Raw genomic sequence first — 27,665 nt, forward strand, 5'->3', positions numbered from 1 at the left:
AATGGGATAATGATGCTGGAGCATCGCTGGAATAAGTGTATTAGTGTTAAGGGAGATTATATTGAAAAATAAAAATAATTTTGAAATTATAAATTCGTTTTTTCATTATTAGGCCGAGAACTTTTCAGACCACTCTCATATTAGTATTATTATAAAACTTCCATGGAGTAAAAAGACTCATCACAGAAGGTCCCACTGTTACACACACACAGTTTATCATACCGCCTTAAATATGTTCACTGTCTCTGCACTTGCCACTCTCTCTCTCGGGCAATGCATTCCAATTACTGACCACTCTCCACGCAAAAAGAACCTCTCCTCACTCCCTTGCTCACACTCTCCTCATACAGTTTCCAGGGATGAACCCTTGTTCTCTCCCTGTTTTCACCCATTCTATGTAAAAAAATCCCTGACATTAATCTGGCTTCTTAACAGCTTATGTCTTGATCATATCCCCTCTTTTTCTATCAACCAATTTCTGCTGATTGATTTTTTTTTTTTCTCAATCTATCTTCATACTCAACATTTCAGAGACCAAAAACTTAGTCATCTCTGTACCTTTTTCCAATACATCCTCATCTTTTTGAAAACCAGGTGATGAAATTTGTGCAGAGTAATCCATATGTGGCCTGATCAAAGCCTTATACAATGGAAGCATACCATCCTCACTTCTACAAGTCAGTGCCCTCCATATCATTCTCATTATTCACTGTGCTGTCCTCACAGTTTTATCAACATGTCCGTGAAATTTAGCTCTTTGTCCATAATCATTCCCAGATCTCTCATCTCCTCTACCTCTTCCAATATATTTCCATCCCATCTCTGCTTCCCAAATTTCAAAACTTTGCAACATCAAATTAACATCCCTCATTTACCCATTCAGCCAGTGTATTCAAGTCCTCGTGGAAAGCCACAGCATCTGCTCTGCTCCTGATAGCTTCTCCCAACTTTGTATCTTATGCAGTCAACTACATATCATCATTAAGACCTCTCCCAGTATCATTTACATACAAAATAAACAGCAATGGACCCAAAACAGACCCTTGAGATACACCGCTAGTAACTTTCTTCTTTTGGGATATCGCTCCACCACAGACAACTCGCTGATACCTATCAGACAGCCAATCTCCAATCCAGCGAACTAATCTACTGTTTAGCCCCATCTGTGATAATTTAATTACCAATTTTTCATGTGGTGATAATGTTCCATATGATAATGTTCCATACGATAATGATAAACATCCAAAAATGGACGTTTTTGTCTATTTCCAAGGCCTTTGCAGAATCAAAATATGCAACATCTTTATCCAATGCACACACACACACATATATATATATATTAAGGATACCAAGTAATTTTATAAACTTGGTTTATAAAATTACTTGGGGTGTGTGTGTGTGTGTATACACACACACACACACACACACACACACAAAAAAAATGCTAATGATAGCAAGACAATTTATTAATTGTCTCACTGATTTACCTATGAAAGAGAGACAGCTGTCAGTTCCTTTTTCTAGTGTATTTTTTGTCTGTTATCTGCTTAAATGTAGCAAAAAGTGTATCTAATGTATCATGGTAGATACAGCAAAGACATCAACACATCAATGTTGAACTATTGCTGTATTCCATACTTAATTTTCTAAAAATTCCATATAGAAATGACGACTTGTGGGGGGGGGGGGGAGAGACAAATTGCCATCTTATGCAGTGGATAATCTATTTTATTACTTTTTATATGAAAAATAACTTGAATAAATGGTGAATCTCAGTGCTCGACAAATTATGCGAAATCCTACTTGCCATGAAAAAAATGTAGCCATCCCCCCCCCCATTTTTTTTAATGATATGTCCCAATTACCCAGGAGAATTTCTATAAACTGATTGGTGGTGCTGTATTGTTGTCTGGAGAATGTGTCCTTTATGTGAGAAGGACAAGTTAATAAATAATAAGAACAGTAACAAGGACATTGATTTTTTTTTTGGAAAATATAATTTATTATATTAATTTTAATTACTAGATGCACATAATTCTGTTTTCTTAAAGTTAAAAAAAAAAACATTTTTTCAGAAATTCAATTTTTATTAAATAAAAATATTTATTTCATCCAGTCTACAGCACAGCTAGCAAAGTGGGCAAGCATATTGGTTGAGTCCTGTTAACAATCTGAATAATTCAAAAATACCAGAAGGGAAAAAATAAGAGCAAGTATCTCTATCAATGGCATACTGGTAAACAATGAAGCTATTTCAAATCTGACCCTGATGTTTGAATCTTTCTGCATAGAATGTTTTAAATTCAGGTTTTAATTGAATTGTCAAAGAACAAGGTTGTCCTTGAAGGTGGAAGAAGTGTTTTCCAAGTTCTTGGGCAAGTTTGTGGGTGCGGCTATCTATGTTTAGTGTCAACTGTTGGACTGAGTTTTGGAATCCCATATACCAAGACTTGAGCTCTGAAAGACTATCCAGAATAGCTGAAGATTGCTCAAAATTTGCCAAGGTGGTCACCAGCCTCTGATAGCAGATGAGATGGCACTCCTAATCCATATGAGGCCTTGATCAAGCCTTATATGGATTATTGCTCACAGATTTGGTTTCCAGGTTTTCATGGTGACGAGAATATGTTGAAAAGGGTCCAGAGAAGATTTGCAAAGGTAGTCAATGGTCTTTAAAATGTGGAGTACAAGGACAGATTGAGAGAATGTAAGTTGCAAAGTTTCATGAATAGGAGGAAGAGGGGGGGGGGGAGATATGATTGAGATATATATATATATAACTTAGTCAGGGGTTGTTATCAGGTTGACATGAAAGAGATTTTTCATAGAATGGGAGAGAGAGAGAGAAGGGGGTAGAACAAGATGCCATTGCTGGAAACTATAAGGAGGGTGTGAGCAGAGGGGTGAGAAGCAGATTCTGTGCATGGAGAGTGGTTGGAGAGTGGAATGTATTGCCTAAGTGTGTTGTGAATGTAGAAACATTGAATCAGTTTAAAGCCGTGGTTGGATGAGCATTGTGTGGAATAGTGTGTACCTCCCACAATGAATCTCTGACTCCATGGAGGTCAGATGTTAATGATAATGTTTAGTTGCATTAAACTTACATCCTCATTTATTTGCTCACCTTTCCAGTTTATTCAAATCCTCTTGAAGAGCCATAACATCAGCAATATTAATAATAACCCTCCCAAGCTTCATCATCTGCAAACAACTGAACATCTCCCTGTAGTCTTGTCACAATATAATTGATATAAAGATTGAACAGTACAGAACCCTGTGGAAATCCAGTTGTAACCTTCCTACTCCCATTTTCCAGTTGACTAACCAGATATCCAAACCCATATGCTACAACTTAAAAATCAATTTATGAACTATTTACATCAGTACTAACTTCCTGTTGACAATTTCCTCCAAACTGATCTTATCTGTCTGGACTCCAATATTGCCAAATCTTATATTTATCTTCTAAGGTATTTAATGCATCAATCCACCTAGATCTTGGTCTTCCTCTGAGTCTTTATCCTACCATCCAGTTAAAAAAGACTTGTTTTGCTTACTTTTCCTCTCTCATTTTGTTTAAGTGACTACATCAACTGAGCTTCGCTCTGTTCACACTTGCCTGAATGCTAACAATGTCAGGTTCCTTCATAATATCCAAATTTTTATTATGATTCTGCTACTATTGCTTTTTAAATAATTTTTTATAGTGATCCCATACATGAGAGGTCATTGCACCTATAAGTATATACGAGTGCCATGTCTTGGATACAGGGAAGGACTCAGAAGTTTTTTTGTTTTTTTTTGGAGAGTTGCAGGTTATAGTTGATTGAAATACTCCTTGTTGTAGGCTATTTTAGAAGATGAAGAAAGCAGAGGAATGATGGTTGCCAGTTCAGTAGGGCAATAACCATTGAAGTACCTCTATAAAAGACACAAAACTGAAACACTGTGTTGCATCTATAAGATGGAGACTGAAGTGAATCTGTAAGAGAAGGATCATCTATGAGCCAATTTCTCTCCTCTAGACAACATCAAGAACTTTAAGAGAAGTTTTGGATTCTCACACCCAAACATGTGAGCAGTATTCCAAGAATGGACAGTTTGAGATTTGTATATAGTTAAGAGTTTGTTGAGTATAAAATAGCAGCTTGCATGAAAGGCGATGCCTAATTTTTTGGATGCTGAGGAAGCTATGGATGAATGTATTTATGCTAGAAGCAACTGGAGGTAAATGGCAGTCTAAGCAGAGAAATCTTATCTTATCTGATAATTTGTGCATTACTGATTGTAAGGGAATATCAGCTGAGATCTGTTTGAAAGAAAAGGCATGAGTGCTTTAGTGACAAGAACATGACCAGATTGTCCTCGTCCCATTGAAAGGTAGTACATAGATTAATGTTTAAGGCACTAGTTGCAGATGATAGTACTCTTGGGATTTGTGCATACTGCATAGTTTGTCAAAAGAGCAGGATGAATGGAGAGTACTATCATCTGCAAAGCTGAGGATAGAATTAGTGGTGATTGAGAGTAGGTCATTTATGTACATGATAAAGAGGGTAGGTGATAGGAGAGAACTCTAAGGTAATCCCCTGCATTGGTGAAGGCTTAAAGAGAAGGAGCTAGCAACCCAATTACAGCTGATGGTTTTGCAGGTTTGTTTAGCAGGCCTTAATGCCAGAGACGATCAAAGACTCTGGAAATGTCGAGCAACTGCACAAGTTTCTCCAAACCTTTCCATAGCACAAGACCAGTGGTGGGTGATGTAAGCTAAGAGATCGGCTGTGAATCTTAAATGTCAGAATCCATATTAGTGTTTCACAGGCAATGAAAGACATCTACCACTTAGAGATCTAGTTAACTTTTCCTTAATCAAGGAAGATATGCCTTTGCAATGGCAAGACTCACCAGGCACACCAAAGTTCCATTTATAAAAAAATGGCTTTACCATCAGAAGGTGAGGTTGACTTGGCTAGGAGGTGCTATATATTGTGCATCACAATCCCTTCAGTAGCCCAACAGGTAAGGAATCATGAGGTCTGTCAGCCTCCTGATGCTTTACCATCAGAATCTGTCCATGTACTATCTAGTGACTAGCCTATGTAACCATTTAACTAAAATAGAAGAAATTTTGCCACGTTACTTCTAATGTAGGAAATTCTGCCTCCATGGTATGTTTGGTATACCACTGATGGTTACTGCTCACACTGCATGCAAGATGAGGGGAGCAGATAGAAGCTGGAGACCAAACATGTTATCAGCACTTAGGGCCTCCAATAAATAAGATGGTTGCATAGTGTTTACCAGATAATAAACGTAGTCTGCTATCAAGAGGTTTTAGGTAGAAATGCCAGTACAAAGCAGGTTTAATATGCAGTAGGACAGGTGTTGTAAGTTAAAGCACATCATTGACATAAGTTTTACACAAACCTGAAAATAACAAATAATTAAATTACATTCATAACAGCACTTAGAAACTACTTCAGATAATACTTTAAGTTAACTAATTAAAGCAAACTTCAAGCTGAAACATATGTTTAAGAGGCATGTTTTAGCTTAAGAGTTGACTGGAAGTTATTACCATACCAGCAACCCCCCCCCCACACACACACACAAAAAAAAAAACTCATATTTCCTTTTATGCTATTTATTATTATTATTATTAGAGACCTTCAGGGAGTAAAGGAGTCATAGGATTCATTGAGGGAGGAAATACATCACCCACACCAACTGTCATACCTTCACATAAACTCATTCATACTAAATGCACCCACCATGACAATAGGCAAACTGTTCCACTCACTTACTGCTCTATGTAAAAAAAAAAAAAAATCTAGCTCATCCCTTTCTTAACTCACAAACTTTTATAGATGTCTCTTGTCCTCTCCTCGCCATCCGTATAACAAAAAAGTTCATCACCTAATATTCTGTAACTCTCTCAGAAGTTTATAGACCTCAATCATATCATTCCTCTTTTACCTGTCTACCATTGTCTGCAGTCCACATCCTTCTAAACTGCCCTCTTAATTCTGCATTCGATAATCCTGATATCTTCTTAACTCTTCCTTACAGCCTTTCTACAGTTTCTTTATCCCCTTAGAAATTAACCCAGGACACCAAATCTGGGTGAAGTAATCCAGGTGTGTTTATACCAAGGCACTGTTAAAGAGGCAAATGACTTCCTTATATGTAAACGTTTGTTTCGCCATTGCAACTATCTTCTGAGCGGTATTTGCAATTTTTGCTATGTGATTTTTGAACTTCAAGTTCCTATCCACCATAACTACAAGATTCATAGCCTCATCAGTTTCTCCAAGCATAATCCCACCAATATACTGGTGGGATTATGGATGGGAATATTAGACAGCCGTAAGGTGTGTAATGTTGGAAAGGAGATCAGGAAAAGATAAGTGCATTTTCAGGAATAATCGGCAATATTTCTTGAATTTTAGTGTTACACTATTTATTTTTGATAATGAAATGTGTCCACATGATTTTTGGCGTGATTTATTAAATTGTTAGATTTATTATTTATTAAACAGAACACAATGGCAGTACTCATGAAGTCAACCACACGGGCATCAACTAGTGCGACTAGGAAAGCACCACAAAAGCTAAGTAGCATTAAACCAGACTTTTCAAAATTGATTCAATGTCTTGGGTGTAATATGGATATATGGCAGAGAGTAAGGAATGGGTTTGTGGAGAGAACTGATGCAAAGCGAGGTAAGGTGTGGATTTGTAGGAAGTGAGATATATTGTTAGACCACAGGGAAGTGAATGCAAAACAGACTGAAAAGATAAAAAAATGGTGCAAATGAAAGAAACGGAAATGAAAGGAAAGCTAGTGAAATTGAGGGAGTCAAAGAATGTAAGAATGTAGAAGTGAAAGTAGAAGATAAAGGAGCGAAAGAAAGTATGACTGAGGAAACAGAAGTATGGTGCAGCAGAATGAGAGGTTGTGAGGCTACAGGAGTGACAGAGTGAAATTGTTAGAATGCGAGATTTGACGAAACAGTTGTTAAAAATGAAATGGGAAAATATGCGGAGTGATATGAGATGTTTAATGGAAACTAATGAAAGTATGCAAAAGAATAGAATGAAAGGGAAAAAAAGAGTACAAGAGGTGACGAGTGACTCCAGGATAGCAGTGTATGGAGATTCCATAGTTAGAGGATTAGATAATGAAAGAATATATAAGGTCTGCTATCCAAGAGGGATAATGAACAGATAATTCATGCATTGGACATCAAGAGGAAACAAGCATGAGAACTAGTGGTGATCGTAGGGACAAATGATTTAAGTGGACATAAGGAGTATGTAAGGGTGAACATTAGGAGGTTATTGAGAAGGATAAAAGAAAACAGTGTAGTGTGAAGGATTGCCAGTGTGTGTTGCCAAGGTATGACAATGATGAATTGAGATGGAAAGCTGGAATCATGAATGGTATGCAAGCAGAGCTGTGTGAGGAGAAGGGAGTACAGCTTCTGGATGTATGGCATGTGCTTGAGAGAAGAATGGAATTATACAGGTATGATGGGTTGGATTTAAATGGCTTTGGAGTGAGTGTACTGGAGAAGTGTTGCTAGATGGAAGTACAGTGCGTGCTACATGCAGGAGATCAAAAGTAAGAGATGAAGTGAAAGATCAGGAGAGTGGTATTGAAGATACAGAAGTGCTTGGAAATGAAAATGATGGTAGTGTGAGAAAAGAAGATAGAACAGGAATGCAAGAGGAAAAGGGAAAATGGGGAGCTTGAGTGGACAAGGATGCATGTAGGGAGAGTGGATATTGAAAGTAGCAGTGAATGTGTGTAAGGAGATGGAGTATATCGCGATATGGATGGGGAAGTTGAGACTGAACAGATATATGTGTGGTAAGTGGTGATACAGGTGACTGGGCAAGGGCAGGTGTGGTGGGGAAATCACAACCAGCCGGCGACTTGGAGAGGACTGGTTACAGACCTAAAAATGAACTGCTGTGTTTGTTTACAAAATGCCAAAAGTATCAAAAATAAAGCTTTCAAAAGGATACAAAGGGCAAGAAGGGAGGGGTGAATGCTACTGATGATAGCAGGGGAATTAAGTTCACATAAGGTAGACATGAAAGAGGGAAATAGTTGCACTGGTTATGAAGCAGTGTGGTGTAATGTTGAAGTTGCCAGGAAGACATATTTAGTTGGATGTTGCTATAGACCTGGGAATGTGGAGGATGGTGATGAAGAAATGTATAAACAACTTGGATTGGTGTACAGAAGAAGGGTAATTATTATGGTGATTTGAATTATGGCGGTATAGATTGGAATGAAGAAATAGCATTTGGGAATAAGTTTTAAAAGAGGTAAACCGTGAGTAGACGTTATTTATTGTGTACCGATTTGGGAATAAGGAAAATGAATTTCTTGTGTTCTTTAGAGATAACTATCTCAGGCAGCATGTAAAGCAGGGCACTCCAGAATCGAGAGTTTTCAATCTGATAATATCAGAGTATATAATTCTGAGTAGGGGTTTCACACTTTCCTCCTGTTGGTGAGAGTGATCATAAAGTGGTCACCTGGGTTGTGTCTAGCCATAAGCGGACTTCTGTTAGAAAAAGATATACATGGAATTATAAGACTGGCAATTATTCCATGCTATGGTTTCAAGCTTAGGAGACATCTTGAAACCATAGCATGGAATGAGGAGCTGAGTGGTAAAGAAATAAATGCTGCATGGACTCTGACAAAGAAATACATACAGTATCGATGCGTGAATTTTTTCAGAAGGCCAAGAGGCTGAATAAAATAGATGTAAATGGATGAATGAGGAGCTTAAGCATGAAATCTGAAAGAAAAAGAAGGTACTTTGGAGGCAGTACAAGATGAATAATGGTAATAATCAGTTTCAAAGAGTATAAAGAACAAGCCAGGAGAGTGACTCAGTTAATAAGGAAAACAAAAGTACAGTATGAGCAAAAATTAGCAAATCAGGCAAAGAAAAACCCTAGAGTTTTTTTTTAGATATGTGGCAAGTAGAAGGAAAAATTATCATGGTAAGATGATGTTAATGGATGAAAATGGTAGAATGGTTACTGCTACAGAAAACATTGTTGAGGCATTCAGTGATCAATTTATAAAAGTGTTTCATCCTGATCAGGGTGGAATCAGGAGGAACGTAAGTGAAGAGGTGAGGACAGAGGAGATGATAGCTTAATTGAGAGTGAGCAAGAGGTATTTGAGGAAATAAATAATCTTGATGCCAATAAGGCAACAGGATTTGATGACATATCACCATGTGTCTTAAGTTAACGTTGCAAGGAATTGGCAGCATGCTGGGATGCCTGTTTAATAAGTCTTACAAAAGCACAGGTTCCAAGGGAGTGAAAAGAAGGTAAATTGTACCACTGCATAAAGGTGGTGATAAGGCAATGGCTTCAGAGTATAGGCCAATGGTAGAATGATGTAAATATATCTGGTGTTGTGGTTAAGGTACTAAAGAAATTAGTGAAAAGTAGGATACAGAATTGAGTTGAAAACATTCTTTGTGTTTATCAGCATGGGTTTGTTAAGGGGAGATCATGTTTTACTAACTTACTTATGTACTATAACAAGGTGATGAATATCTTGGACAGGAGAAATGCATATACAGTGGTGTACTTGGATTTTCCAAAAGCTTTTGATAGGCTCCCACACTACAAACTAATAAATAAACTGAAACAGATGGGATTGAATAACAAATTTCTGAGTTGGATCAGTGACTGGCTGTCAGATTGCTATCAGAAAGTTGTATATGGAGTTGCAGTATCCCATAAGAGGAAGGTCATGAGTAGTGTTCTGCAGGGATCAGATTTGGAACCAATGTTCAATTTTTACGAGGGTGTTCTAAAAAGTTCTTGGCCTTGACCATATGGCAACACTATCAGCAAGATTTTTTTTTCTAACTTGGTCATAAGCATCCATGTAAAATTGCAAGTCATTCTATCCAGTAGTTTGTTTCATACAGCTGTCTGAAGCAAAAGTGTTGTCTGTATCCTCTTGAAATGGATAAAATTGAGTATCAGTATCGTGCGGTTATAAAATTCTTTGTAGAAGGTTTAAAGCTAAAAGAAATTCATTTGAAGTTCATAAAAGTTTATGGACACTCTTCTCCTCTGTTTTCAACAATTAAGAAATGGGTGGCCGAGTTTAAACGTGGCCGTATCAGCCTTGAAGTTAATCCATGTGAAGGACGTCCAAAAAGTGTAACAACACTAGAAATCATTGATTAAGTGCAGGATATGGATGACCGGCGAGTCAAAGTGCATGAAATTGCTGAGACCATTAGGCATTTCAAAAGAACATGTAGGACATATTTTGCATGAAGAATTGCAAATGAAAAAGCTTTGCACAAGATGGGTGCCGCACTTGCTCACAGCAGATCAAAAACACTCGCATGAAAATCTCTGAACAGTGCTTGGAGCATTTTAACAAGAATAACACTGACTTTGTATGTTGATTTATTATTATAGATGAGACTTTGATTCACGATTACACACCAGAATCCAAACAGCAGTCAAAACAGTGGACAAAAGCCGGTTGTTCAGTGCCAAAGAAGACTTGTGTCGGTTTCATCAGCAGGAAAGGTCATCATGGCATCAGTGTTTTGGGATGCTGAAGGCATTTTGTTTATTAATTATCTTGAAAAGGGTAAAACAATAACTGGAGAATATCATTCCAATCTTTTAACCAGACTACACGAAAAAATTCATGAGAAAAGAACCGATTTGCAGAAGAAAAAAATCATCTTTCATCAGGGCAATGCACCTGCCCACAAAAGTGTTTTGGCAATGGGAAAATTAAGGGATCTGCACTATGAATTGTTGGAACATCCACCCTATTCCCCAGATTTGGCTCCCTCTGACTTCTATCTCTTCCCAAAATTAAAACTCTTCCTCGCTGGTGAGTGTTTTTCTTAGAATGAAGAAGTGATTACAGCTGTAGAGGGATATTTTGCAGATCTTTTTGAGAACCATTTTAGGGATGGGATAATGGATCTGGAGCACTGCTGGAATAAATGTATTAGTCTTAAGGGAGATTATGTTGAAAAATAAAAATAATTCTGAAATTATAAATTCGTTGTTTCATTGTTATGCAGAGAACTTTTAAGACCACCCTCTTAAGTTAATGATATTAGGATGCTTTTAACTAGTAATATGCAGCTGTTTGCAGATGCTGCAAAATTGGATAAAGTAATGCAGAGGTCAAGCAGATATTATGGTCTTGCACAAGGACTTGAACAGATTGCATGAATGGACAGTTAAGTGGAATTATTAGTTCTTTGTTGCAAAAGTGTAAGGTTTTGAAATTTGGTAAGCAACAATGTGATATAAAGTGGAGAAACTTTAAAAGAGGTAGGGGAAATGAAAGATCTCGGAATGGTTGTGGACATGGACCTGAAATTCAGACTCCAGACTGCACAAGTTGTGAAGCCATCACATCAGATAATGGCAATGTTCCAGAGGACCCTGACATGCATAAATATAGAGATTGTGATGCCATTATCCCTTGATCAGACCTTTTATGGATTATTCTTCACTGAGTTTTCATGGTAAGGATATGTTGGAAAGGGTCCAGAGAGGATTCATAAAGACTGTCAGTAGTCTTTGGAATGTGTAGTACGTGGACAGATTGAGAGGATGTAAATTACATAGCTTTGTGAATAGGAGGAAGAGGGTGGGGGATATGATCGAGACATATAAGCTAGTCAGGAGTTGTTATCCAATTGACATGGAAGAGATATTTCATAAAATCTCTTTGGTATAAAGAGGGTGTGAACAGAGAGTGAGGAATATCTTTGCATGGAGAGTGGTTGATGGATGGAATGCATTTCCTGCATGTGTTGTGAACACAGACACATTGAATCATATTAAAGCATGGTTGGGTGAGCATTATGTGCAATAGTGTGTACCTCCCATGACACCATGGAGGTCAGATGTTAAGAATAATAATAGTATAAAGATGTTAAATTTCTCATCATGCCAAACTGCATAACTTTAACTTCCTAACATTGAATCAACAGCTGTTTTCATCTGCTAACAGTTCCAAATTTTCAAAAAAAATCATTCTGTAAGTGATATATATCACTAGTATCCTTGATATCCCAGTCTATCTTTATCATCAGCAAGCAACTGAAGATCTCCTGTCAGGTCCTTCCCAATACCATTAATATATACACTCAACAACGGTTCAAGGACTAAACCTTCCTATATTCCACTCGTCATCTTAAATCTGGCAGCATATTCATCCCCCTTATGCCACTTTCTGATGCTTATTCCTCATCTTCCCACTTATCCACGGTGATAGTTTATATTCTATTTTATTTATCTACTGATCTGTAACATTATTATAAGATATGAGCACATTGCTCAGACATACTTCCCTTTAGTAAACTTTTTCTATTCCTTGCAAAGTGTAGCATATCTATCAACTCATTTCTATATGCAAGTTACTTCTGACTTTTTAAAAATCTTCACAACCATTCCAGAAATACTGACAGGTCAACAGACACATCAAGCTTTTCATCACCCTTGTGCAATGGGATTATCATATGTTCTTTTCATTTCTATGGTCCCTTTCCTTAGTTAACTCAAATTATAGACGAAGGGCCTACCAGTTTGTAGAGCATTCTATTAACATGTACTGATGCCCTATCTGTCCCCTATTGCCAAATTCTTATACAGCTCTAGAATCTCCTTCTCATGCACCTCTATTCTTCATCCAATGTAGTGGTAGCATTGCGCACCAAGTTACACACACCAGATTGATAGAGCTTGAGCATATGAGCACTCATTATTTGAACAATTGCATCCGACATAAATATACCATCTGAATTCAGTAAAATTATTCTTTCACATTCATCTTTTCTTTTACTTCATCATGGTTTATTTACAATTTGTAAATAAGGAAACAAACTAAATACATAGGAATAAGAAAAAAGTTAATCCTTATATGTAGCTTTCCAGGCTTCTCTGTTTTGAGTCAGTTGAGTTATTTCTTGTGAAGAGAGAGAATCTGTGCTGATAAGGTGGTTAATATACTGCCAAATTCTTTAGTTGGTCTTCCTCTCTGTCTTTATCCATTTGAGGGGCATATAAAACAGATGTCAAAGTATGGAGAAGGAGAATGTCTCAGTTGATGTCCAAGCAAATCAAATTGATGTCTGCATTGGGTTTCAGTCAAGAAATTTTGGTTTGCCTCTTCTGAAATTGTGAATATGATCTTTCCAAGAGTAACCGAGTAACAATCTTAAACAGGTTGTATTAAATTAAAGCTATTCATGATTTTTATTGCTTTTTTTGGGTGGAAACATTCTATGTTTCTCCGTGATATAAGAAAATAGCCTGAGAGATTGCTTTGTAAAGCCAAATTTTTGTTTCCAAGGTAATGATAGGCGATTTCCATATATTTCTTTGATTCCTGCATTGATTGAGAGCTTTATGTTTTCTTAATATTATGTCATTAACAGTATTATTTATATTTAAGCATAAGTATTGGAAATTACCTACTTTTTCTAAAAACTGATTGTGTTCTGCAATGATGGAACCATGCACTATATTTCCATAAAATACTTGTAATTTTTTCCTAATCTGTGCTTTATATATTTCATAGCTCCTGTCATCCTTATTCTCATGATATTCCTTACACATCATCTTCTCATGGGTCTCTTGTTTATTAAGGTTGCACATCCATCTTACAGCACGGATATCTTTCCTATTCAACAGCTGATAGCATGTGATCAAACATGGTATTCTCCTGAACGTCCAGTTTTGTAGTTGAGCAAGTAACTGGTTCTAATTGGAACATCCATATACTTAGGCTACCTTCCCAAGTTAGTATAGCATTATCATTGTCAGCAACTAGTAGTAAAATAGTCACATCCTTAACTGAAATCCCTTTTGAAGCTATAATTGAATCTAACACTTTTTGGCCTCAAGTTGCTTCTTTCGCAAGTGCTGCAACAACTCAATAAATTTCTTTTCATTCTTATGAGTTTTCTCCGAAACAATGTCAGTATTCACATAATTTAATCATCCATAATGATTACTTATTCAGTATCACTCATCAGGATAATTTAGTGATGTATTTCTTTGTCCCTCAACTGAAATACCAGGTCTGTACTAACATCCCACCATATATTCATCCTGCTAGCCTTCACTTCAGCATGATCCTCACTATATGAGACATTATTACTATTATTGTTTTAGTTTATTTATTTATTTATTTATTTATTTATTTTTACCCTAATTGGACTCAGATCATCCTATCATTACTGTTATGATCATCACTCCTCTCCTATCTCTTCTGTCCTTCAAAAAAATACTGTACTCTTTGCACTCGATTCTAGTTACTACACAGTCTTACTATAAATACCATTACAACTTCTGTACACCCTATGCTGCTCAGTTGTGCGAATCCAGTTCCGTTTGTGGCACTGTGCACAGCCAACATTCAAATGTTTATCAGTGGAGAGAGATGTCTAGCTGTAAAGTTTAACATGCAGTGGGGAGTTTATAAGAACCGTGTAGCTGTAATAGCACTTCACAAAGATGAAATGTTTTGGCCTTACAAGAAGACGTGAATAAATTGAGTGATTGGGAACAGAAATGGGGATGTTAGTTCAATGTTGCAAAATGTAAGGTTTTAAAATTTAGAAAACAAAGATGGGATGCAGAATTTATGCTTGCTGAGGATATATGGTTGGAGGTGGAGAAAATAAGAGATCTGGGGGTGATAATGGATAAGGATCTGAAGTTTAGGGGACATATAGCCAAAATTGTGAAGACAACACAAAGGCTTCTGGGAATGATGTGGAGGACACTGACGTGTAGAAGTAGGGAGATTCTTGTTCCATTGTATAAGGCTTTGATTAGGCCACACATGGACTATTGTGCCCAGATTTGGTCACCTGGTTTTCAGAAGGATGAGATGTTGGAGAGGGTCCAGAGGCGACTGACTAAGGTAGTTTCTGACCTCTGGAATGTTGAGTATGAGGAAAGATTGACATATTGTAATTTGCAGAGTCTGGTGGACAGGAGGAAGAGGGGAGATATGATAGAGACCTACAAGTTGGTAAGGGGTTGTTATAGGATCAATGCTGGAGAAGTTCTACAGAAAATAGTGGGAGAACCAGAGGTCATCCCTGGAAACTGTATAAAGAAGGTGTGAGCAGAGGAGAGAGAGGCAGGTTTTTTTCATGCAGGGTTGTAAATGATTGGAATGCCTTGCCTGAGAGTGTGGTGTTTGCAAGGAGTTTGAGCATGTTAGACATGGTATGATAAGGTGTGTGTGTGTGATAAAAGGACCTCCCAGTTAAGTCTTTGACTCCATGAGGTCCTGGGTAATAATAATAATAATAAATGCAGTCAGCTGTTATTTTCAACTTGCCAAAAACCCTTGGGATCAGTAGGATATTTGCGTATTAGACTATTAACTACTTAAATATAAAGAGCTAATAAGCTTCATTTCGGCAATGAAAACATTACTTAAATTAAGGGGATATTAAAACCCACCTAGTTGTAAAACCGAATAAGAAACTCAAAGATTGGAATCAGAGAGTTTCTTGCCGAATATAGTAAACTATAAAGTATCGGTGACACTAGCGTTAGCAAATGAAAGTGATCCTAGTATGTAGTACATAATGTAATAACAGCATATAATTCCTAGGAAATATGTTTTTACATTATGGAAAATACCTAAGAATAGCGATCTGAACTTCTCCACTTTTGCAATGAGCTGCCCAGTATTGTACTACGTACTAGGATCACTTGCATTTGCTAACGCTAGTGTCGCCGATACTTTATAGTTTACTATATTCGGCAAGAAACTCTCTGATTCCAATCTTTGAGTTTCTTATTCGGTTTTAAAACTAGGTGGGATTTAATATCCCCTTAATTTAAGTAATGTTTTCATTGCCGAAATGAAGCTTATTAGCTCTTTATATTTAAGTAACTTAATGGTTGCACCTGTTTGGATAACTCATTCGCAGAGTATATAAGTTCTTTTCGCTATACACTTTGGTATTATTAGGTCTAGCTACTCACTCATGAAGCCTCAAAAAAGGCTGAAACCAGTCTGGGTAGTGACCTCCCTCCATAATGTAATAACAGCATACATTTCCTAGGAAATGTGTTTTTACATTATGGAAAATACCTAAGAATAGCGATCTGAACTTCTCCACCTTCGCAACGAGCTGCCCAGTATTGTACTACATACTAGGATCACTTGCATTTGCTAACGCTAGTGTCGCCGATACTTTATAGTTTACTATATTTGGCAAGAAACTCTCTGATTCCAATCTTTGAGTTTCTTATTCGGTTTTAAACTTAGGTGGGATTTAATATCCCCTTAATTTAAGTAAAAGACTATTAACTGTAATAATGATGCAGAAGATGTATCTGACAGCCAAAGAACAGTTGCCCATGCTGAATTAGGACACAACAGATTGCGAGGGCTGTGAAGGCATACTACCACTGTAATACTGTGAGAATGCAGAAAGTGATGTCACAAGAGATGAATGTTTCGCAGAGAATGTTGTTACATGTGGTTGACAGAAGAAGATATAATAACGGGAATAGAAGTCGCTGGGTACAGCATTTTTCGGCAGGATAGGAAGGGAAAACGTGGTGGTGGAGTACTGCTTATGATTAGTGACGACCTATGTCCTCTAACAATGGAGACATTGGAAGGCAGTGACACTAATGATTTTGAAAGCATATGGTGTGAGGAAGAGGTGGGCAAGACAGGATATTTAGTAGTTGTTGCTACAGACCCAGGAGTACAGAAGGTGAGGACCAGGAAATGTTCAGACAGTTGAGCTTGGCAAGTGCAAGAAGAATGATTGTTATGGGAAATTTTAACTACAGTAGTATAAACTGGGGAGAGGAAGATGCATGTAGCAATAAGGGAATGGAATTTCTAGAATTCTTGAGGAACAAATGTCTTAGGCAACATGTAATAGAGTAAACAAGAGGTCCAAGAGTTTTGGATTTGGTTATAGCATCAGAAGAGTTGATAATAACTGAGATGACATCTCTCCCACCAGTTGGAGAGAGTGACCATACGGTTTTGACTTGGAAAATGAATAGACATGCAGGAGTATCAAAGAGACGGGGAAAGTATGTGGAATTATAAGGCAGGTGATTATAATAGTCTAAGACGTCAACTTGGGGAAGATTCATGGAGGAATTGGAAGGCCAGGATATCATTAGTGCATGGGAAATTATGAAAGGATATTTGTTAGCAGCAATGGTAACTTGTATACCACAAGTGAACAAGAGGACACAATATGGAGTAAAGTGGATGACAAACAATATTAAACAGGAATTGCATGCGAAAAAGAGGCTGTGGAAGAGATATAAGGAGACAGGTGAAGAGAAGATGCATGAAGAGTATAAGACACAGGCCAGAAGAGTGAATAGTATGGTAAGAAAGACGAAACTGGAATATGAGATGAGATTAGCCCTAAGATCCAAAGAAAATCCTAAGAATTTTTTTTAGATATATCGCCAGTAGGAGGAGAAATGATTGTGGGATAAAAATGGGAATACAGTGACTGATGCAGAGGACATAGTAGAATTGTTCAATGAACACTTTATTGGAGTATTTCATCCTAGAGGAGTCAGTTTTAATGCTAGAGGGATAGGGCTGGTTCAAGGTTTAGAGGTACAGGAGAAAAGTGTGTTTCAAACACTGAGTACTCTGGATGTCAGTAAAGCTGTGGGACTGGATGGTATTTCACCACGAGTTTTGAGAGAATATGCTAGGGAACTGACAGTGCCTTTGACCTGGCTTTTCAATGAAAGTCTGGCTGCTGGAAAGGTGCCCATGGAATGGAAGGATAAGATAGTGCCATTGCATAAGGGTGGTAGCAGACTGGAAGTGTCTAATTATAGACTGTTTGTGTGTCATCAGTAATTAGTAAGATCTTGGAGAAAGTAGTGAAGGACCGTATACAGCATTGGGCAGATGAAGGTAATGTTATCTGTGAGAGTCAACATGGATTTGTGAAGGGGCACTCTTATTTTAGCAAAATTACAAGAGTATTAGATGAGGGAAAGGCATATACTGCCATTTTCTTAGACTTAGCGAATGCATTTGACAGGGTGTCACATGATAAGCTGATATTTAAGTTGCGGCACATGGGTTTGGATGTCAGATTGGTCAACTGGATTCAGTATTCGATGTCCGATAGGTATCAGACAGTTGTGTATGGTGTGGCAATTTCAAGGAAGCAGAGGGTTACAAGTGGGGTCCCACAGGGCTCGGTACTGGGACCTATATTGTTTAACCTTTAAATCAACGACATTGTCAGTGGATTGAAAGGGGATATTCAGTTGTTTGTAGGTGATGCAAAGCTGGGAAGGATTATTAGTAATAGTGCAGATGCAGCAGCCCTGCAAGAGGATTTGAATAAACTAGACAGACGGACAAATGAATGGGGGGGGGGGGTATTGGTTTAATGCAGTAAAATGTAAGTCTTGAAGTTTGGGATACATCGATGGGAGGCTGCATACTCGATTGAAGGAGCTGTACTCCAGTACAGCTCCTTCAATCGAGTATGCAGTAGGGGAGAGAACAGATCTGGGGATGATGACTGATATAAAACTGAAATTCAGGATCATGTAGCAAAGGTAGTGAAGGTAACCCAGAGGACTGCTGCAATACCGAGAAGGATGCTGACCGGCAAAGATAAAAGAGTTATCGTTCCATTGTATAAGACCCTGATCAGACCACACTTAAACTATTGTTCTCAAATTTGGTCCCCAGGATTTAAAGAGGGATAAGCTGACTATGGAAAGAGTACAGAGGCAGATAACAAATATAGTTTCGGGACTGTGCAATGTTAGTTATGAGGATCGGCTGAGGGAATGTGGACTGCAGAATTTGGTGGATAGAAGGAGAAGAGGTGATATGATTGAGACCTTTAAACTGTTGAGAGATGGTTACAGGGTTGACACTGGGGAGTTCTTTCGCTTGGTTGAACAGCAGGAATGAGTGATGACAAGAGGCCATCCCTGGAAGTTATGAAAGGAAACTGTGAGCAAGAGGGTGAGGAGTGGTTTCTTTGCATGGAAGGTGGTTGAACCATGGAATGCATTGCCTGGTGGAGTGGTGAGAGCAAGAACGGTCAATGAGTTCAAGGAGTGGTATGATAGACTGTGTTTCTTGGGGGGGGGGGGGGACCTCGATGAGTCTTTTGACTCCATGGAGGCCTGAATAATAATAATAATGTATTAACTGATGACCTGGGGTGAGAGCCTATGGTCGTTCTACTGGCCATGTTCTGACCATAACATATGTGGCAGAGGGTGACAAAATTAAAGGCACTTCTCTGGCAGTGTACGGACAACAGACACAGATGCATTCTCTTCACAGATGAGAAAATTTTTCACCATTGAAGAATCGTTTAACTGCCAAAATGATTGGGTAAATGCCCCGGATGGCTGCACAGCACATGTCATTGCACCCATGAGTCAGAGAGTCATCACTCCATGTCAGCAATGGTCTGATTGGGGCATAATGCATCAAGTTGTATCATAATGTATCAAAATGTATCAATTTCTACAGCAAAACCTCCACCAAAGTGTATCAGGACACTGCTGGAACCTATGGTATAGTCCCTCAACAGCAGCTCGTTTCATGGTAGGGAGTGCACCTTCAAACAGGACTCAGCATACAAGGTGAGGATCACATAACAATGGATGAAGGCAAATGTGCATGACCACATGTCACCATCTGATTGGCCTTCTGGAAGTCCCACTCTTGAATCCGTTGGACTTCAAATTGTGATTGGAGCTTGAGAGAGTAGTTCCAGCATCAGCAGCCTGAAGGTGGATTTGGAACGAGCAGCGGCAACAATTCTATTGGATATGCGTGCCTTCATGGATAAGTTGCCTCACAGACTACAGGCATGCATGAAGGTAAAAGGGGGACATTTCAAACATTGAGTGCTGCTACATGCTCATCATACATGTGGTCTGTATGTACTGAAAATTATTTACCTATAGATTAAATGTTTATGTGCTGTTCAAGTTGTAACAATATTTATGGCTGGATAGGTATATTTGATTTAATGCCAAGTTTCACTAATACCAGCAATCTTTGGCCATAACATACTCAACAAAGCAAGTAGTCCAACTCTTTTGTTCCTGATGCTCCTGGCATTGGTGTATAAACATAAGTTACTTCCCGAATTTTTCATATAATCACATCTTCAGTCTGCTTTGCCCAATTGGGCACCTTTTTCTTTAACTGTCTGTAGATATGAAAAAGTCTGCCCATTATCGTGTTTGCATAGCTTAATTGAACTTAAAAATTCTCTGTGTTTCTCCCAATAGGATCCAGTTTCCTTGACTCACTGCATTAGGTCTCACCTGAACATATCTACAGCATTAAATTTCATTTTAGAATGATATGTTTACATACTGTGATGTCGTTCCACGATTAAAAAAAGCAGATGAAAGCAAATCAGCTGCTCCTCCCGTTCCAGCACATATAACAATGGGAATGTTGTTTTTTACTGCAGTAACTGCATGCTCAATGGTATCAAGATTTCCATTTAAAATCAGCATAACAACTGGAATGCCCGACTCATATTCTAGTATTAAAATTTTATTAAAATATTAAAATCAGAAAATTCATAAAGTATATATCATGGAATTTATTAAGCTAACAGAATAACATATACTTAATTTATGTTTTAATTGATTAAAAGCAATTCATTGTAACCTCAGATTAGGTTGAACATGATAATAAAATATGTAAATCATTACTTTATCAGAGTGCTAATAAACAGTAATTTTATAATACAAAAGTATTATAAAATTATTTCATTTTTGTAACTGGATCAACTTCCAATCATTGTAATGATTGGAAGTTGATAAACTATTTCTGATGTTTGGATTTTATAGTGTAAACATATGTGGATATAAAAATATAAATGTAAAGATTTGCAAATATAGATGTTAATATAGAAATACATACATGTAGATGTAACTATGTAAATAAATATTACGGTTGCCAACCTCCTTCTAGGGGATGACACTTGAGGAAGAAGAAATAAATATTATTATTACATGACACCTCCAGGCACTAACTGAGGAAGGGCACTCTGCTCTACAGCTCTCCATCTCCACCACTTAATCCATCAACTACTTCTATATAGTTGGTGGATTAGGAACAGAATGCCACTACCACAACTAGTATTTTTTTCCTGCAAATTGCATGTATTCTCATGGCTGATTTGTCTGTATATGAGATGAAAAACCCTGATACCTCTGTATTAGATCAGCTAACTCACCTTCAATTGAAAAAGCCATGTAAAGATTCTTCTCTTCATGAGAATTGAATTCAGCTCTTTTCCAATCGAAGGGCACAATACCTTCATTCTTCTGGTTGCAACACGAAACACAATTGGAAGGCATTACTCATTTCCTCAAAGGCTACATGTAATATTTACAATGGAACATATCAGAAATAAATTATCTCCTGATAGGATTACTGTTTGGAGGGAAAAAAACACACATTTCACCTGCTTTATTATCAGAATAAGGAAATTATCAGAATTTCCTTATTCTGATAATTAATGTGCATAAATAGGGAGGGAATATACATAACAAACTGGCCACTCAGAGTAATTTATTGTATTATCAGTGTACAAATTTTTGTTTTCCCATTTCATGGCTTAAAATTATTATGCTTATTCTACATTTGACTTTCTTTCAAAAGGCATATAACTGCCATTTTGTAAGTCCACAACCAGAGGATGAAGAGTTAAGAAGACCAAATGAAAATGGTAATATGGAGATAGAGAGAGCTCTATAGAGTGTTCCTTTAATAGTCTCTCTACTATTAACGGCTTGGGTGGAACAGAAAAACCCATGTGCGGTGCTTTTCATAATTTAAACATGTTGAAAATTTATGAAATTTGCAATGCTTAAAAATACAAGGGGTGTTAAAAAAAGACCAAACTTTTTAAATAGAGCACCAACCAGCACACAGAGCATGCTGCAGCTACTGAGTGAACCTAGCAGCAGGTTTTAACAACAAGCTGCCATTTGTCTTCTGTTATGAGCATTAGTCTTTGAGTTACATCCACTGAAGTGAACATGTGTGCAAGCTGTTAGTTGGATTAGTGACAAAGTGACAATGAAAGAACTTGAAGAACATGTACGAGTATGTGAAATTTTGCTACAAACTTGGTAAAAATTTTACAGAGACATTTCAATTTCTTAACCAAGCATATGGGGAGAACTGTATGAGCTGAATGCAGTGCTATGAGTGGTTTAAGCATTTTAAAAAGAGCAGAACATCAGTTGGTGAAGATTCCAGGCCTGGACAACCTTCCACATCAGATGATATCCATGTCGAGAGAGTTTGTGATGCGATTCATGGAAATCGTCATTTGGCTAGCCGAGAAGTTGCTGATGAATTGGGCTTCAGCATAGGATCTCGCCATCAAATTTTGACTGATAAACTTCAAATGCATTGCGTCAGTGCAAAATTTGTGCAGTGTTTGTTGACTGACAATCAGAAAGAGAACCATGTTGAAATCAGTCAGGAACTGCTTACTTGCCAATGCAAATGGTAAGGAAAACTTTCTTAAGAACATCATAACATACCAAGGAGGCAGAAAGTTACAAGTGGGGTCCTACAGGGACCAGTACTGGGACTTTTATTGCTTAACGTTTATATCAATGACATGGTCAATGGACTGCAGGGAGATATTCAGTTGTTTGCAGATGATGTGAAGCTGGGAAGAGTTATTAGCAATAGTGCAGATGTGACAGCCCTGCAAGAAGATTTGAATAAATCTTCTTGGACTGCTGCAATACTGAGAAGGATGCTGACCTGCAAAGATAAAAGAGTTATCGTTCCATTGTATAAGACCCTGATCAGACCACACTTAAACTATTGTTCTCAAATTTTGTTCTCAGGATTTGAAGAAGATAAACTGACTGTGGAAAGAGTACAGAGGCAGATAACAAAGATAGTTTCAGGACTGTGCAATGTTAGTTATGAGGATCAGCTGAGGGAATATGGACTGCAGAGTTTGGTGAATAGAAGGAGAGGTGATATGATCAAGACTTTTAAACTGTTGAGAGGTAGTACAGGATTGAAAGTGGGGAGTTCTTTTGGTTGGTGGAACAACAGGAAGGAGCGACGACAAGAGGCCATCCCTGGAAGTTACGAAAGCAAGCTGTGAGCAAGAGGGTGAGGAGTGGTTTCTTTGAGTGGAGGGTGGTTGAACCATGGAATGCATTGTCTGATAGAGTGGTGAGAGCAAGAATGGTCAATGAGCTCAAGGAGTAGTATAATAGACTGTGTTTCCTAAGAAGGACCTCCAATGATGAGTCTCTTGACTCCATGGAGGCCTGAATAATAATAATAATAACAGAGACATGGGTTTATGATTGTCATGTTGAAACCAAGATGCAGTCGTCGCAGTGGATAGGGAAAGGGTCTCCACTGCCAAAAAAATGCAAGGATGAGTCAGTCAAAGATCAAGGTGATGTTGGTTGTGTTTTTTTGATTAGAAAGGCATTGGCCGGCAGACTTTTTCCTGTTTCCCAAACTTAAAACCACTTTGAAAGGACATCATTTCCAAATTATAGAGGTGATTCAGGAAAATGCGATACGAGAACTGCTTGCCATCACAGAAAGTGCATTCCAGGAAGCATTCCAACAATGGAAGAAATGTTGGGAACAGCATATTGCTAGTAGAAGGGACTACTTTGAAGTGGACAGTGCTTAAAAATGTAAAATGAGCAATAAAGTCTTAATAGCAAAAATTCTTTTTATTTCCCCGAACACGCATTGTATATTTGTTCATGTGTACAATGGAAGTGTCACTTCATGTTTCTTTTGCCTACATTAAAGAGTATGTTATAGTGCTTTGTGCCAGCTTTATTACAGATGATGCCGTCATTTCAAAATTTCAGATTGGATTCAGTATAATTAAGAAATATATTCTAATACTTTTTAAGTACTGTAAATTACTTGAATCTACAAGTTTATTTATTATTATTATATGGGTATCTCTATAGAGTCAAAAGCCTCATTGCATGAGCCCAACACTAACCATTATACACACAATACCTATCATCTTATTATTATAATGTCTCTACAGCTCAAACTGAGCCTTCACCCCCTGGATTGATACCACTAACCAAAATTTATCCAAATTTTGTCTATCCAAAATTTACTTCTTTAGTTTGGACACGGTAGTATGATGTTGCTATTTTGATTAATGGCGTCTATCCACGTTGTTCTAAGTTTTACTTTTGGTCTTTTAGCAATAATTTTACTAGTGATTGTCTTCATAACAATACTGTTATTTTCCATATGAAAAGCATGTCCTGCCCACTTCAACTTTTTTAAACATAGTGCTTAAGGGTCAAAGCTGTATAACTGAGAGGAGACCTCCACATAGCCTTTAAAGGAATGCGGAGAACTGACCAGGGCTTTTGACCTAATGTCCAATCCTCATCGTCTCGTGGTGCACTCTGTTGGTTATCTACCTGGATACTGAAAGAACGAGGATTGTCTGGCAATTTGGAATTTAGCCAACCAAATTGTATACTTATTGGTTAAACCAAATAAAAATGATGGTACAACATGACAAAATTTCATACCAGCTGGGGCGTCGCCCGGTTAAACAAGGCCCCCGTCGTTTTCGCCAGGGAACCAGGGCGAACAGCGAAAAGTCAGCTACTGGAACAAATCTGAAAACAAACCCCAACTCAACATCACCAGAGTTAAAGATCGGTACTATCAACGTAAGAAGCCTGAATGGCAAAGAAATGGAGCTAGTTGAGGAATTAGATAAGTACCAGATCGACATAATAGGGGTGACTGAAACAAAAAAGACTAAAACTGGTGAGATCTTTCTGAGCAATAAATACAAAATGTTATATTCAGGCAATGACAATCAAGGAAAAGAAGGAGTAGCCATAGTATTCAAAACAAAATATGAGGCTAATCTTCTTGAATGGCAGTCAGTCTCAAGTAGAGTAATGTGGGCAAATATGAGAATGGGGAACTGGACAATGAAACTTATTTGTGCCTATGGTCCCACAGAGGGTTCTACTAAGGTAGAAGTGGAGGAATTTTTTGATGCGCTAGAAAAATCAACTGACACAATGAAAAAGGAAAAGTTGGTTATTGTTGGGGATCTAAATAGCAGAGTAGGAAATGATTGTGAGACATAAAAATATTTTGGGAAAATTTGGAGAAAAGAGCAAAGCTAATAATAATGGCAAATATCTGTTGGATTTCTGCTCAGGATATGGAATGGTTATTACTAACACCATGTTCCAACATAAAAATGTGCACAAATTCACATGGAGAGAAGAGGCTAGGAATAAGAAAAGTCTCATTGACTATATTATTGTTGATAGTGATGTTTTCTCCTTGGTGCAGGACACGAGAGTGTACAGAGGATTTGAAATTGGAAGTGATCACTATTTAGTCTTGAGCAGGATAAAATTGAATTTCATATTGAAAAGAATAACATGTAAGAAAGTTTTAAAGCGAAAAAAAGTTGAGCAGCTCTCAGATGTGAACTGTAGACTAAAATACAGAAAGATTATTGAAAAGAAAATGAAAGAGTTTGAGAACAGGAATCAAACCTTGGAGATTCAGTGGCAAACTCTGAAGGAAACATTGATTGATTCTGCCAGAGAGGCATGTGGTGAGGTTGTGCGCAAGGATAAAAAAATCAGAACTCCCTGGTGGACACAGGAAGTTAAAGAGGCAGTGAAGGAAAAGAAGAAAGCATATCAAAAGTTCCTGGCAAATAAGTCAGCTTTTACTCTTACAGAATACAGAGACAAATGTAAGAAAGCTAAATAGTGTGTAAAACTAGCTAAACAAAAGTCATGGGAGGACTTTGGCAAGAATATAGAAAATAAATATCAAGAAGGTGGAAAATATTCTGGAGGTTGTTGAAGAAGCTTAGGAATGGAGGAAAGAGTGCTGTAAAAGGAGTTAGAGATGATAAATGTGACATGAAAACGGGAGAAAAAGATATCCTTGAAGTATGGAGTAATTACTTTGAAAAACTGCTAAATGAAACAAGCAGTGATGACAGCACAGTGATAAAATACACTGACCAGGCATGCAGTCAGGAATACATATCCATACTTGAAGTAGAAAAAGCAATCAAAGGCTTGAAATGTGGAAAGGCAGCAGGAGTAGATGATATTCAACCAGAAATGTTGAAGTATGGTGGTATAAAGGTCTTACAGTGGCTGCACTGCATAGTTCAGAAAGCCTGGACTGAGGGACGAATTCCCGATGATTGGAGTAGAGCTCTCATAGTACCCATATATAAAAAGGGAAATAAAACTGAATGTGAGAATTACAGAGGCATTTCCCTACTGAGTGTTCCTGGCAAGATCTATGCAAGTATACTTGAGAAACGGTTGAGAAGAATTGTGGAAGGAAAGCTTGGTGAAGAACAAGCTGGATTCCGGCCAAATAGAGGCTGTCAGGATCAGATCTTCACTTTACGACAAATAGTCGAGAAAGCATGGGAATATAACAAAGATCTGTATTTAAGTTTTGTCGATTTGGAAAAGGCATATGACAAGGTGCCAAGAGAGAAGCTATTCAATACGCTTCAGTTATATGGTGTCAATGGGGCATTATATCAAGCAATACTTAGTCTGTATTTGAGTTGTAAGTCAGCAGTTAGAATTGAAGGAAGTATAGGAAGATGGTTTAATGTTAAATCTGGTGTGAGACAAGGATGTACATTATCCCCTCTGTTATTCATTATCTATATGGATCACATTATGAAGGAAAGTGGTATTAAACCCGATATCAAAATTGGAGATGTTAATGTCAGCTCTTTGCTTTATGTGGATAATGTTATACTTCTAAATAAATCCGCTACAAGTCTGCAAGATTCTCTGACTAAATTGAATAGCTGTTGTAATAGATATGGTATGAAGGTCAGCAATAGAAAGACAAAGACAATGAAAATAGGCAGAATCATTGAAAATGTCAACTGTGTTGTGAATGGAGAACCTGTGGAACAAGTAAAACATTTCAGCTACTTTACATTATTTTTAATGAAAATGTTAAATTAAATATACAAATAGACAACAGAATCAGCAAAGCTGGTATGGTGGGAAGTCAATTGAATAAATTCATATGGAATAAGAGAGAAATTAGTCGGAACACTAAATTAGCTGTACACAAGACAGTGTTCAAACCAGTTTTAACTTATGGATCTGAGAGCTGAGTCAGAAGTAAAACACTTGACTAAAGACTAGAGACCGCAGATACGAGAGTCCTGAGAAAGATTAGAGGCATGAACAGATGGCATCAACGGCAATATCATATTAAAAATGAGGATATTAGGAAAGAACTTGACATTGTCAGCATCCAGGAATGCGTTAGCAGAGCTAATCTCAGGTGGTATGGTCACTTAAATAGAATGGGAGAGGAAAGATTAGCAAAACAAGTGTTCGCTGCCAGGTTGGCAGGAAAACGACCCAGAGGAAGACCAAGATATAGGTGGATTGATACGGTACAAAGTGCCTTAGACGATAGAAATATAAGATCTGATACTGTTGGAGTCTTGACGAGTAACAGACTGATTTGGAGGAAAATTGTAGATAGGAGGTTAATAATGATGTAAATTTTT

The 27,665-nt window shown here is 37.6% G+C and overlaps 1 protein-coding gene across 1 annotated transcript in view; it reads right to left on the bottom strand.

Moving 5' to 3' along the window:
• Positions 1-27,665, bottom strand: part of LOC150108776 (transient receptor potential cation channel subfamily M member 2-like) — a 685,147-nt gene that overhangs the window by 555,239 nt on the left and 102,243 nt on the right. The window contains exon 6 of the mRNA XM_090410077.1: positions 20,438-20,609. Within this exon, the coding sequence (XP_090266203.1) occupies positions 20,438-20,609 (172 nt within the window). The remainder of the gene's footprint in view (positions 1-20,437; positions 20,610-27,665) is intronic.

The sequence above is a fragment of the Typopeltis vanoorti genome, chromosome 2 (assembly GCF_054136105.1).
Source record: "Typopeltis vanoorti isolate ZY-2024b chromosome 2, IOZ_Tvanoo_1.0, whole genome shotgun sequence".
NCBI lineage: Eukaryota > Metazoa > Arthropoda > Arachnida > Uropygi > Thelyphonidae > Typopeltis > Typopeltis vanoorti.